Below are 12624 nucleotides of genomic sequence, written 5' to 3'. Positions count from 1 at the left end.
CTAAGCGTGGGCGGGAGACAAGCGGAGGGAGCCGGCTCTTAAAGGGGCCGCGCGTTGCTGGAGGCCGGTTCCCCGGTTCGCGGGCCGCTGGAGTCGACTGGGAAAGCTTTGCTTCCTCTTCGCTAACCGGAAGAGAGAAGCCGCCCGCCTTCGCCTCGCTCGCGACCTAACGCCTCAGCGTGTCTCCCGTGTGGTAGCGCTCCGGCAGCTCGCGGCGCCTCGATAGACGCGTTACAAACAGTCTCCGTCAGTACTGGTAGGATTTGGGTTTACACTTTACGTCCGGCCCAAAGACGCCGGGAAGCACGTTGGTCTTGGTCACCTGGTGGCCGCGGCGGGGGAGCAGCGGGGGTTGCGCGGTTCCAGAATGTGCTTTTACTGATGACAAAATGTCTCCCCTGGTACCGGGAGAAGGAGGATGGCTCCCGCTGGAGCTGAAGGACGCGCGCGCAAAGCTAGGCCTTGATTTTTGACAGTGGGTGGTTCGAGGAGGGAAAGGCCTGCGCCGGGGCCTGCACCGCGGGAGCCGAGCTCCCGGCCACGCTGCTGGGGACGTGGAAGTTTCTGTCTCCCCGTCCCTCTGAGCTGGTTCTGAAAGTTGTGTAGTGAGGAGATTTTATCCTGAGCGGAATGTGTGCTTTCGCCAAGTGTGATCCGCTTGAGAGTTTTACTGCATTTAGTTTCTTACAGCGTTGTTCATTTTTGCACAGTATTTGATTTCTCCCCTCGGGTGCAGACACCCGTGAGCCATCCCCCACCCCAAACCCACCCTTTTTTTTTTGGTTACAAGTCTTAATTTTTAATTTTTAATTTTTCTCCTCTAACGTAACAATATTTTTAATTTGCTGCTGCTTCATCTAAACTGCCCAGACTTTGAAGAATTGCATTATGGAGTCCTTCTCAAACTTTAGGGAGCATCAGTCACGTGGAGGTTTTGCTAAAACGTGCAAGGGTGATTTCTGGTGGCGTGACGTGTAGAGCCGACACTGTAATTCTAACAAATTCCCTAGGATGATCTTATCCCTCCTCCAGGGTGCATACTCTGGGAACACTGGCATTGTGTTTGATGAGAAGTATTTTGGGATGGAGGAAGTGAAACGACGTGCAGTAATAATTAGTAAATTATTAATAATGTACTGATAATAATTACTAGAAATGTTGTACACTTTCAATTTTTTAAAGCAGTTTTTTATTTAAAATATTTGTGACTACTGGTTTAAGTATAGGAAATTTGAAAATTAGTTCAATTTTTAAATTTTTCTGTTTTAAATAGAGTTCTCTTTTTTCGTGTTTTCTTTTCTCCTACTTTCCCACCCTGCTTTTCTTCCTCGTTCTTTACTGTTGTTCTATTTATAAAAATACTTAATGCATATTTGTTATGTGCCCGGCATTAGGTGAGAGAGACCCTGGAGACTAAAACAATGAAGAAACAAGAGCCCACAATTAAGCAGTTAACGTTTGTTGTGGGAAAAGACAGTTTAAATATGACTTAATTGTTAACAGAAGTCCAAACTAGGTAAACACAAGTGTTTTGATTAAGATGTTTCCTACAAACAGTGCAGGGCAATGCAATATTTTTGTCACTAGCATTAGCGTAATTGAAAATCCAGGTCAACCTGCATCATCGTTGTTGTGTCTTCATAGGACACATGACCACCTAAAAATGTGCAGATTAGAAAATTAGCCATTAATTTTTACGTTTTTAAAAATACCAATAATGTCTGTAGTACACAGCTCAACACCATCCCTGAGTCTCTCTCTGAGATGAAATTTAAGAAAGGGGTAGAGATAAGATTCAGGTATTAGGACCAAACTACTCTTATAAATATTTGATAATAAGACAGTGACTTTGCAATTTGACTAGCACTGGCACACAGTGCTCTTGCTTGATTTTTGAAATACAGGGTAAAGAAAATCAGGTGAAGGGAAGCAACTTTCTAGCTTGAGTTTTTTGAAATTAAGACAATTTTTTTTTTGCTTACTGCAAGAATATTGCTGATTTTTATGTTTGTCATTTTCCATATAGGTTTTGAACAATTAATTGTTTGAAAATGGTTACGCTTTATTGATTGATCCATTACAAAAATGTTCTTATGCTTCTAATGGTATATCTTTATTTTCTCCAGCAATGTGTGAACTGAAAAGAACAAAAAAGTCTCCCAGTGACAGTAAAGAAAGCATAAATTTTTGACTCTTGAACTGATGATGTAAAGATTCACTTTATTGCCCTATAATCTCTTTTCTCGTGGTTTAGTAAAATATGTTACTTTACCAGCATAGTCTCTAAGCAGAAGATTCTGCATTGGCTAATTTTAGTAAAAGTGTTCTGAAATCTTACCACCTCACCACGTTTTCAAAGCCTAATATATTGTGAAAATTTTATAGAATTTTATAGACATTCTGTACAAAGTAAAGGATATGAGTAGCGCAGCCCAAGATGAAAACTGCTGTGTGGAAACATTAGGAAAGATTACCAGTGGAGCATGAATAGAAGCGTCCTCTGGGATACAAGAGCTCTCTCTATGCGTTGGGATCTTTTTATTGCCAAGATTCTGACATATACCTAATGAACGTTAACAGTTTTTGCCCATAGCACAACTTACTGGACAAACCAGCCTAACTCCTGTTCCCATGTAGAGAACAGAAATATTAAGAGATAAAAGATAGTTACTCTCCCAAAATTTCTTTTTCATTTGACTGCAGTGAGCATTCCTTTCCCCTGTGATAAATTCATGATGTCAAGGCTTTGGTAGATCTTTATTATACTTTCCTGCATATTTGAAATTCTTTATGCTGTTGTCTCAAGTATTTCTGATTGTATCTTCCCTGTGGTGCTTTTTAACTGACTACTATCCAACTAAATTAACTTTGACTCTTTTCTGTGCCTAGCCCAGCCATGGCTCGTGGTCCCAAGAAGCATCTGAAGCGAGTTGCAGCTCCAAAGCATTGGATGCTGGATAAGCTGACCGGGGTATTTGCTCCTCGACCATCCACTGGTCCCCACAAGCTGAGAGAATGTCTCCCTCTCATCATTTTCCTGAGGAACAGGCTCAAGTATGCTCTAACAGGAGATGAGGTGAAGAAGATATGCATGCAGCGGTTCATTAAGATTGATGGTAAGGTCCGCACTGATATAACCTACCCTGCTGGCTTTATGGATGTCATCAGCATTGACAAGACTGGAGAGAATTTCCGACTAATCTATGATACCAAGGGTCGCTTTGCTGTTCATCGCATTACACCCGAGGAAGCCAAGTACAAGTTGTGTAAAGTGAGAAAGATAATCGTGGGCACCAAAGGAATTCCTCATCTGGTCACCCATGATGCGCGTACCATCCGCTATCCTGATCCGCTCATCAAGGTGAATGACACCATTCAGATTGATTTGGAAACTGGCAAGATTACAGATTTCATCAAGTTCGACACTGGTAACCTGTGCATGGTAACCGGAGGTGCTAACCTGGGAAGAATTGGCGTGATCACCAATAGAGAGAGACACCCTGGTTCTTTTGATGTAGTCCATGTGAAAGATGCTAATGGTAACAGCTTTGCAACCCGTCTTTCCAACATTTTTGTTATTGGCAAAGGCAACAAGCCATGGATTTCTCTTCCCCGAGGAAAAGGTATCCGCCTCACCATTGCTGAAGAGAGAGATAAGAGATTGGCAGCCAAGCAGAGCAGTGGGTGAGATGCTTTCTAGGTGGCATAGTTGGATAGAAGGGTCTTGATGCTTAAATAAAGATAATACAACATGATTTTTAAAAAAAAAAATTAAATTTGACTCATCCCTTAAATAAGACCTTTGCTCTATGCCATGCATACTTCATCTTGATGTGAAAAGGGGCTCCAAAACTGACTATAGTCGTTCTGTTCTCAATTTAAAAATGGCTTCTTAGTTTCACTGTCACTATTCCTTTTATCAGATTCAAAACAAAAATCATCTTTGCTTTTCTGTTTCCTTGTTTTTTAATCCTTTAATCAGTAAACAGCTGATATCTTTAAGTGTTCATTTTTTTCAGGGTGAAAAATCACTTCCTTGCTATGGTGACCTCCTCTTTTTTGATTCTACACCTTTTTACAAAACATTGCCAATCCACTTTTCAAACTACTTCCATATTAATCTTTCATTAAGAAAACAAACATTTAAAATGTTAATTCAAATTCCTTTCATATCAAAGGAATTGAAAATTTATGTCTACATAAAAAAACCACATACAGGTTTTTAGCCGAATTGCCAGTTCTTGGAAGCAACGAAGATATCCTTCGGTAGGAGAATTGATAAATAAACCCATAAATCCAGGCAGTGGAATATTATTCAGCACTAAAAGAAATGCGCTATCAAGCCGTGAAAGAACATGAAGGAACCCTAAATGCTTATTACTCAGTAAAAGAAGTCAGTGTGAAAAGGCCACACCCTGTATGTTTTCAACTGTGACTCAACTGTGACATTCTGGAAAAAGCAAAACTATGAAGACTAAATAGCTCATTGGTTACTAGGAGTTGGGGTGAAGGGTGGGTATGAACAGCATGGGATTTTTTGGACAGTAGAAGTACCCTGATACTAAAGGGATGCGTGTTATTACACCTTTGTGCAAACCCTATACAAGAGTTATGCCAGCTTTGAGCTTTGGGTGATTATGATATGTTAGTGTACTTTTGTCAACTGTAACAGACTACTCTTGTGGAGGAATGTTAATAAAAGAGGAGACTGCATGTGTGGGGTCAGGGTTATAGGGGAAGCCTACCTTCCTTTAAATTTTGCTGATACTTTCAAAGTGCTGTAAAAAGTTGTAAAGAATAAAAACTCGTATTAGATGTTAAAAAATAATAAAAATTTTATTTAAAAATGTTAAAAAGTTGTTTAATTTTTTAGAGATGAAGGAAAAATTCATTACCTGAGGTTCTGTAATATTTTCAGGTCCTCCCCCATCTACCCTGGCTTCACTTTGTTTCCACTATTGACTGACTCCTGCTGTCATAGTATGCCATGCTCATTCCTATTTATGTGCTGCTTCATTTTTTTGAGTACTTTCTTGTGTGCCCAGATGTTTGTAATACCTAGATGCCTCCACTTGATTTTCAAAACTACCTTATAAAGGTAAGCATTGTTAACATAATTTCACTAATGAGAATTAGAAGGGTTAGGTAACCTGTAAAAGTCACAAATTTAGGAAATGGTGGAATCAAGGTTCAAGCTCAGCTCTTTGATGTCAAATATGTATTAAAAATTTTGTCCAACATTTTATGAATAAGTTTTTAGCATTCTCAGGTGAATTCTCAGAGTTAAGTGTCTTAAAATATATATTGAATAATTAAAAAATTACTGCTTGAGTCAAAAGTATGCTAACATGAAATTAACAATACAAAATGTGGATAAAATTAAATGTGATGGAGATAAATATTTGATGGAGTGGTTAGAGAGGCAGCCCAAAGAAGTAAACACTTGGGTATAGCGTTAGAGGAAGGGTAGGGTTTGCAGAACATTCCAGACATGGGAAAGGGGTTAGTAACCAACAGAAAAGCCTTGGTGTGATTCTAAGGACACAGAGCAGACCTGTTAGGCCAGAATAAGTTCCTGGAGAAGTGAAATGGGAGCTAAAGTTGAAGAGCTAGCAAGAAGGAGACTAGAGGGTCTTGGAAAGGAAGTTTGCTTTGTTTAGTGGTCAATTCAGTCATTTTTTGGAAAAGGGGGAATATGTTCATAACCATCAGTAAGTGTTAGAAGAAACCCAATGTTTACAAGGTAATGCTTTGAGATGATGGTCCCTGACGGGGGAAGTATTTCCTTCTCCATTTTTCCTAAACCCCAAACACCTATTAACATCTGTTTAAGTCCTAATGTGATTTCACTGGGCAGAGGGAGTATTTTCTGAGGCTGTGGTTCATTCTATTTGGTAACAATGTTTATTTCCCTCAATAATTTCTTTGTTCCCAAAAAGCAGGGGCTATGCTGATAATTGTCTTTTTACCAAGCCCAACAAGTGACACTTCCTTTAAAAGAAGCAAGTGCCAAAGTACATGATCTTACAACAAATGTCTTCATTACATAAGCAGTTGTTTTGTATCTAGGACATCTTTTGAGGACAAGTATTCCATTTTACAAAGACAGTCACAGTGCTAAATGAATATTGCATCTGTTCAATGAAAAAGATACCTGAAGATTGATTATTGTTAATACATGCACAGAATTAGTAAACATCTAATATCAAAATAAAGTGTGAAATGCCATTGAGTTGTACACCCATTTTTCTCAAAGTTAACGACATCAAGATGAGAAATGGTAAAACGTATATTGAAGTCAACATTAGGCTTAGGAGTCGAAAGACTGAGTCCCAAATTTTCATTTAACCTGTCAGGTGCAGTTTCTTCATGAGTCCTTAAGAGTAAATGTGATAACGTAGTGCCAGGTAGTGCCAGGCATAGGGCTAGCAAATACTGCTAAATTAGTTTTTTTCTCTTCAACTACATGAGAAAAGAACCCCCCCCCCCCCCCCCCCAGTTAACCTTAGAATTTTATGTTGGGTCAGTGGATCTGGCAACTACAAGGGAGGGATGACAGGAAAAAGAATGGGGTTAAGGAGATTTGAGCAAATCCTTTCATCAATTTCCTGCTTCAATTTCCTTGATCTTAGGCCTAGCTCTCCGCCCAGCCCTCCCACCAACCAACACCTGTCCAGCCTGACTTCCCCGTGTAAAGTCAGCTGTCCCCACTATTTGGCGCTTCACTCGCACATTCGCCCCCTAGACCTGTCCCAGGCCCTTGAACCATCCCTTGCTCCGTCAAACTTCACCTGCAGAAATTAGAGAAGCCCACCACTCCCGCCCGCCCTCTTAGAGGCGGCCTCGCGAGGCCCAGGCTGCCCGACCCGCCCCACCCGCGCCACCGCGGCGCCCCGCCCCGGCCGGGGAGGGTCGGTGCGAGGGGAGGGCCAGGTGAGGCGCGGTCACCCGGGGCCTCTCACTTCCGCCCAGGTGAGGGAGGGCCGACGCCGAGCCCGCCCGCCGGCTCCGGGCTCCCACCCGCGCCACCACCGTACCAGGTAAATCGGGGGTCCCGGCTGTGCGTGCGCGCGCTGCGCTAGTGGGGATCGGTGCCCCGAGGCCCGCTCCGGGCAGCTCCCCCTGCGAGCGGAGTCTGTCTTCCCAGCCCGGGCGCGTTCTCCGCCCGCCGGCTGGGAGGAGGTGGGCACCGGAGGCGGAGGGCGTCGCCAGCGCTGGGCTGCCCGGGGTCTGGGTGACCCCGCCGTGGCCCCGCTCGTCGGTGCAGGGCTCGCCGGAGGCCGCGGAGCCGCTCCGCCCCCGCAGGGCCTTGCTGGTGCTCAAATCTCGGCCCACTTCTGTTCCGTGAGTGACACGGATCGGATTTTGCACCCGGGTCGGTGCTGGCCTTTCGCCCCCAGAGCTGGGCGGAGTCTTTTCTCAACCGCGACGGTGGAAGCAGTGAACAGGTGGTCGCCTGACCTCCGCTGAGGGTTAGGCTTGAACCCGGCCTCATCTCGGAGCCTGGTGGTCCTTTTACCGAGTTCCCAGGCTGGCGCTCAGGCCTTCTAGTCTCACTTTATAGATGTGGTGGACCAGGTGGAAGTTGCCCTTTGGCTAAATTGCTGGATTCCTCTTTTAAGTAAAGCTCAGGAAAGCATTTCCAGATCTCCACCCGCTCCAGGGCGCCCGAGTCCTCCCCGCACACCTAGTGAACTGAATGAACATCCCCCACTCCCAAGCTACCCCACTCCCAAGCTACCCCCCTCCCCGCAGTGTTCACTTTGCGTTTTGTCTTATCGCCAGAGATGGCTCCAAAAACTTTGGGTTCTAATTCGTTGTTTACTGGTTTGGCTCCTCCGTTGAGGCGAGCCTTTCACGGCCTTCTTTAGGTAGGATACGTTTTAGAGTCTGGCCATTGGTAGGTGTGCAGCAAACAAGTCTCAACATTTACAAGAAACCCCAAGCGTGTCCTAATGAAGAAGTCTGGAGACTATAAGAAAAAGAAATCTCAGTTAAACCTAGGGTGATGATACCACATTCCACATTAAGCCTCGCCAGTTCATTTGCACACGTGTTTTTTAAAAGAAGGCTAGGGAGGATTGAGCATAAAAAACAAATCGGTTTACTTTGCAGCATCAGAAAAAGGTGAATTCTTGACTTTAGCTAAAATGAGCTTTCTAGGCCCCTGACGATCTTTATAAGGATTATTACAATTTTTAAATAATTAGAAAATTTATTATTGGATCTGGTAGTTACTTTTTAAGATTTATAAACAGTTCTGAAGCGATTTGCCCTTGCTAATTGAGATCCTACTAACAGTCACAGAAGATGAGCTTGGCATCAGAACAATAGTTTTGCTTAAAGATGGATAGAAGTTGTCTTAAGCCCTCATCTCTGTTTAAAGAAAAATAGCTGAATAAATTCAAGTCACAGATTTATTACTTTTTTGTAACTATAAAGCCTATATACATTCATTTTAGAAAAGTTGGAGAGAATTTTCACAAGACAAACTAAAAGCAAACCTTTTCACCTTCCTTTGCTAATAACAATAAGATCTATTATTTTTCAGTTAGTGTTTGCATATTTACCATAGTGAGCTTACTTTTATAAACTTATGAGACACTGGTTCAGCATTCAATAATCATTGTAATTGCATTACACTTAAAAACATTTAATAATTATCCTCAAACAGCCAAGCAGTTTGAATTTACTTGCCTTGTTAAAGTTTAACAAAAATACATTAGCTTGGGGAAACGAAAATGGGGTTTAATTTGTTAAGACTCTGCTTACCTTGTTAGTGATTTTTTTTTTTTTGACAAACAGACCTATTCCACTTTAATATATTTATTAACTATTTTATAAATGTGGAAACTGAGGTAGGGAGATATAAACAATTGACCTCAAGAACACAGACAGAGCTGGTACCAGGAGTAAACCCTCCAGTTCTCAAAAATCATAGGCTATAGATTTCCTGTATTTTAAGAATATTTTATTCTTGGTTTTCTTATCTCAGTATTTTCAGAATTGGTTGTTGAGTCAACTGGAAAAACTGATAATTGTGATAGATAATTAGTTCTAATCCTGTTTTTGTGTTATTGACTAATAACAAAAATCTAAATGTTCATCTGCAGGAGATTAGGTGAATGAATCATGTATTCCCAAAGCAGAAAACTATCAGTGACAATGAATGAAGAAGAGTTGTGCATATCAAGAACACATCTCTAAAATGTAAAGTGAGCTAAAACAAATTGCTGAAAAATAAATATCCAGATAAATTTAAGTAAAAAATAAATATTGTTGAGTTAACCGGCCAAACAAAAATATTATAAATACTGACTGTGTGTTAAGCATTTCAGATTTTAATTCATTAATATTGATTGCATGCATTCGTGAAGCTGCCTTGTGGTTGAAAAAAGTTAGTAAAATATATTTTCCCTTTTTTGAAATTATAGAAAATTGTCTACATCTACAAAATAGATATGACAGTACATTAAGAAGATAAATAAGATGTTATGCAGAATGAACTTGTTTTGTGTGTAGTGGCACCACAAAAAAAGTAGTTCTGTGATTTAGTGAGAGGTGAAGTGGTTTTGGGGAAAAAAACAAGCGGAATTAGGATGGTAAACATTGGTAGGAACTTTGGCCTATTTCACAAATTTTTAGAGTTGCTTTGAAAATCATAAGCATGCCAAAATATTCTGACCATATTTCTGGAGAGAAGAGCCTACAGTCTGCAGTAGAAGGAGAATTCAACGAATATTTGAAATGGAAGATAATCATTAGTGAAAAGTATGAATGCCTGGATCTTTTCCCTTTTTCTTGGGTCTTGGCTGTAAGACTAGAGATGCAAGTGCATCAAAATTGGATTTGTGTTGCTGTCTACCATTGGAGAAAACTGCTACCAACAGCAATACAAAAGCATAATAACAAACAGTTGAACTTTGTTCATGCACAGAGGCCAAGTTATAGGCAGTCTATTAATATGCATTGCTTAACTTTGAATAGATCAATGAGAAATTAGTATTTAACCAATTAAATTATTCTGAAGAGCTACCTCAATTTTAAGTTCTGATTCTGAGTTTTATATATTGTATTTCAGCTTTGATTTCAACATAGTCCAAATGTTGGCTTCAAGTGGATTTAAAGGCTGTTCATGGCATAGTGTCCTAAAATAGCAGGATCATTCTGGAATTCTATGTCTCCACAATTCCAGGAATAGGTTGTTTCAGTAGCCACCCCTAATAAAGTATTTATTACAGCTAAAACGTTACTGTCATTTGCTTGGGACACAAGGCTAGGTTGGACACCTGTCTAGAATAATCTATATCAGCATGACGACAGATGTGTTTATTTGTAGTCGGACAGAAGGGCCACCCTTACTCTTTGGCTGGGAGACTTTCTTTTCTAATTTAATTAGTACCTCATAAATGCGGGGCTTTGAGGACAAAGGCATGATAATTAGATACAACCTGAGCTATGCACGCCAAAGGAAGCAATAGAAACTTGAAACCATTCGTGGGCTTCAATAACTTCTAAAATCATGACTTCGTTTACAGCTAATGGTTTTTAGATTGTTCAAATTCCCTGCTTCCTTTGAGCTCTGGGGAATTCCCATTAGGCGTTGTATGCAGTCTAATGTGGTCTGCCAGTTTACACCCACCTTTGAGTCTGAATACCTGTATGAACAGATTGCCAGTGAGCTTTTTCCCAAATTATCTATAGAAGTAAGATGTCATGTTAAACCATTTTTTTCAAGATGAAAGTATAAGAAGTTGTAGGGAGTTACATTCTGGTAAACTATCGGGAGTCTGAAAAATTTGTTTCTCAGGGTCCTTAATTTGCCTAAATTCTTGACCTGAGGAGGTTAATAAATCTTTTCAGTAAGTTTCCTTCACTTGGAAATGTAAATCAAATTAAACTTCTATCTCTGCATCAGCTTTTTCAAATATTCCATTAATTAGTGATGGCTAAGGGCATGGGTATAAAAAAAAGCCACAATATTATAATAATTTCCTTCAATCAAATCCTACAGAGAACCAGACATGAAAAATTCATGGTACCAACTCTCTTGATCAATGATGGAGTGAGTGCAAGCTGCTGAGCATAATAAACTCATTCTCTGGAGACCGTTCAACTATGAGGACAGCGGCACACTGTGGTGTTCTGATGTCTAGAATCTGGCTGTTGTCGGTGACCTATACCAAGTTAGACACAACTTTGCCGAGTTTAAACAAACTTGAAATTTCTTGCCTTCCTGTAACCATAAAATGAGTGAGGTTTAGTTTCCATTTAGTCTGCGGCTGTTTGCTGGATATCCTACTAGAGTTATTTGCATTTTTTCCTTCTTTCCTCATATACTCTTAAGGCTTTAGTTCCCGCCATAGATATTACCTAACATCATGGAATTGTAGTTATTTTCCAGCTCTGCTTTGTGGGACATAGTTTAGGTTTTAATAAGTATGAGTCACAGGTTTGGATGGCCAATTCCTCGCTTAACCTTACCACCAGCATGGTTTCCGAAATGTGCAGGATGATCCATGGGGAAGGCAGGAAGATGACCTAAGTCTGCTTTTTAGTTTTAACTAGCCTCTCACAAAGTTTCAATTATATATATATATATATATATATATGTATGTATATATATATAAATGAATATGACAATATGGTAGTATGTGTTTATAATTATAATGAATAAATTGAGGTAAATGTGGTGAACATATTTTTACTGATGGGAATGTATGTTTAAAAAGGTTGAAGACCATAATCTATTCTGTTACCAGAATTACCTTTTTAAATAGAAATCTGGACTCAATATTTCCCTACTTAAAAGCCTTTAATGACTTCCTGTTGCCTACAGGATAAAGACCAGTCTACTTAGCATTATTTACAAGGACTCTGCAAAGTAGTCTGCCTAAACCAGTGCTTCTCAAACTATCAGTGATAAAAGATGAGGGTCTTCTCTCCCTCCTTTCACCTCTCCCCCACACCCCCACCTTTTAGGAGTAATATTTTCCTACAGTAAATTACCGGGAAAATGAAATTAGGAAAAATCAATACAAAATATAAGTTCAGATTTTTTAAATTGCTAAATTTAATAGATATACATTATTCTGCCACTATGCAATAAGTTTCCTAAATGCTATTCCAATGTCTGTCTTTACCTCTTTGTGAACCATGCATCAATTCACACTGACCAGGACACTGGTCTAAATGACATTTTTACCCTTTCTGTTACTTCCAGAGACCTCCTATTAGGTCATTTAGAGATCAACTATTCTTTTTTTTTTTTTTTTTGAGATCAACTATTCTTACAGGAAGTCATGCACTTTTATTTGCACTGAATGCCTCAGTTTCCAGATTGTGATGTCTAGGCCAGCAGTGCCAGGATCACTGGGGAACTAGTTAGAAGTGCAGATTCTGGTTTGCCTCAGCCCAGCCATTCGTGTTTTAACAAGCACTCTGGGTGATTTAGATACATGTTAAAATTTGAGAATCACTGACCTAGGGTAACTCTGTCATTCAGATTGGAACATATTTGAGAGTGAAATGGAGCACTGCCTCCTGCCGGTAGGGGATCTGAAATTTGAGACTATCTTCGCCCAATGAGGACATAGAATCACTTTACTTTTACACCCCATTTTT

General features: G+C 40.3%; 2 protein-coding genes across 3 annotated transcripts in view; both read left to right on the top strand.

The window, feature by feature from the left end:
* The first annotated feature begins 33 nt into the window (after positions 1–33).
* On the top strand, positions 34–6299 carry LOC119235289 (40S ribosomal protein S4, X isoform-like). Of its 2 annotated transcripts, none has more exons than XM_037498524.2 (2): positions 34–256; positions 2890–6298. In XM_037498524.2, exon 2 carries the CDS (start codon positions 2897–2899, stop codon positions 3686–3688), a length of 792 nt encoding a protein of 263 aa, XP_037354421.1. In that variant the 5' UTR covers positions 34–256; positions 2890–2896; the 3' UTR covers positions 3689–6298. The 2 variants fall into 2 exon arrangements, with proteins under 2 accessions (XP_037354421.1, XP_054546934.1); XM_054690959.1 differs by lacking the exon at positions 34–256 and adding an exon at positions 1337–1516 and having other exon boundaries at positions 2890–6299.
* Positions 6300–6960: 661 nt separating this feature from the next.
* The window catches only part of PATJ (PATJ crumbs cell polarity complex component), a 274406-nt gene continuing 268742 nt past the window's right edge, over positions 6961–12624 (top strand). The window contains exon 1 of the mRNA XM_037500637.2: positions 6961–7040. The gene's annotated coding sequence lies outside the window, so the exon portion shown is untranslated. The remainder of the gene's footprint in view (positions 7041–12624) is intronic.

This window comes from Talpa occidentalis, unplaced genomic scaffold, assembly GCF_014898055.3.
Source record: "Talpa occidentalis isolate TD23 unplaced genomic scaffold, MPIMG_talOcc4v2.1 talOcc4.9, whole genome shotgun sequence".
NCBI classification, from domain to species: Eukaryota; Metazoa; Chordata; class Mammalia; order Eulipotyphla; family Talpidae; genus Talpa; species Talpa occidentalis.
This window is presented reverse-complemented; position numbering and strand designations above follow the sequence as displayed.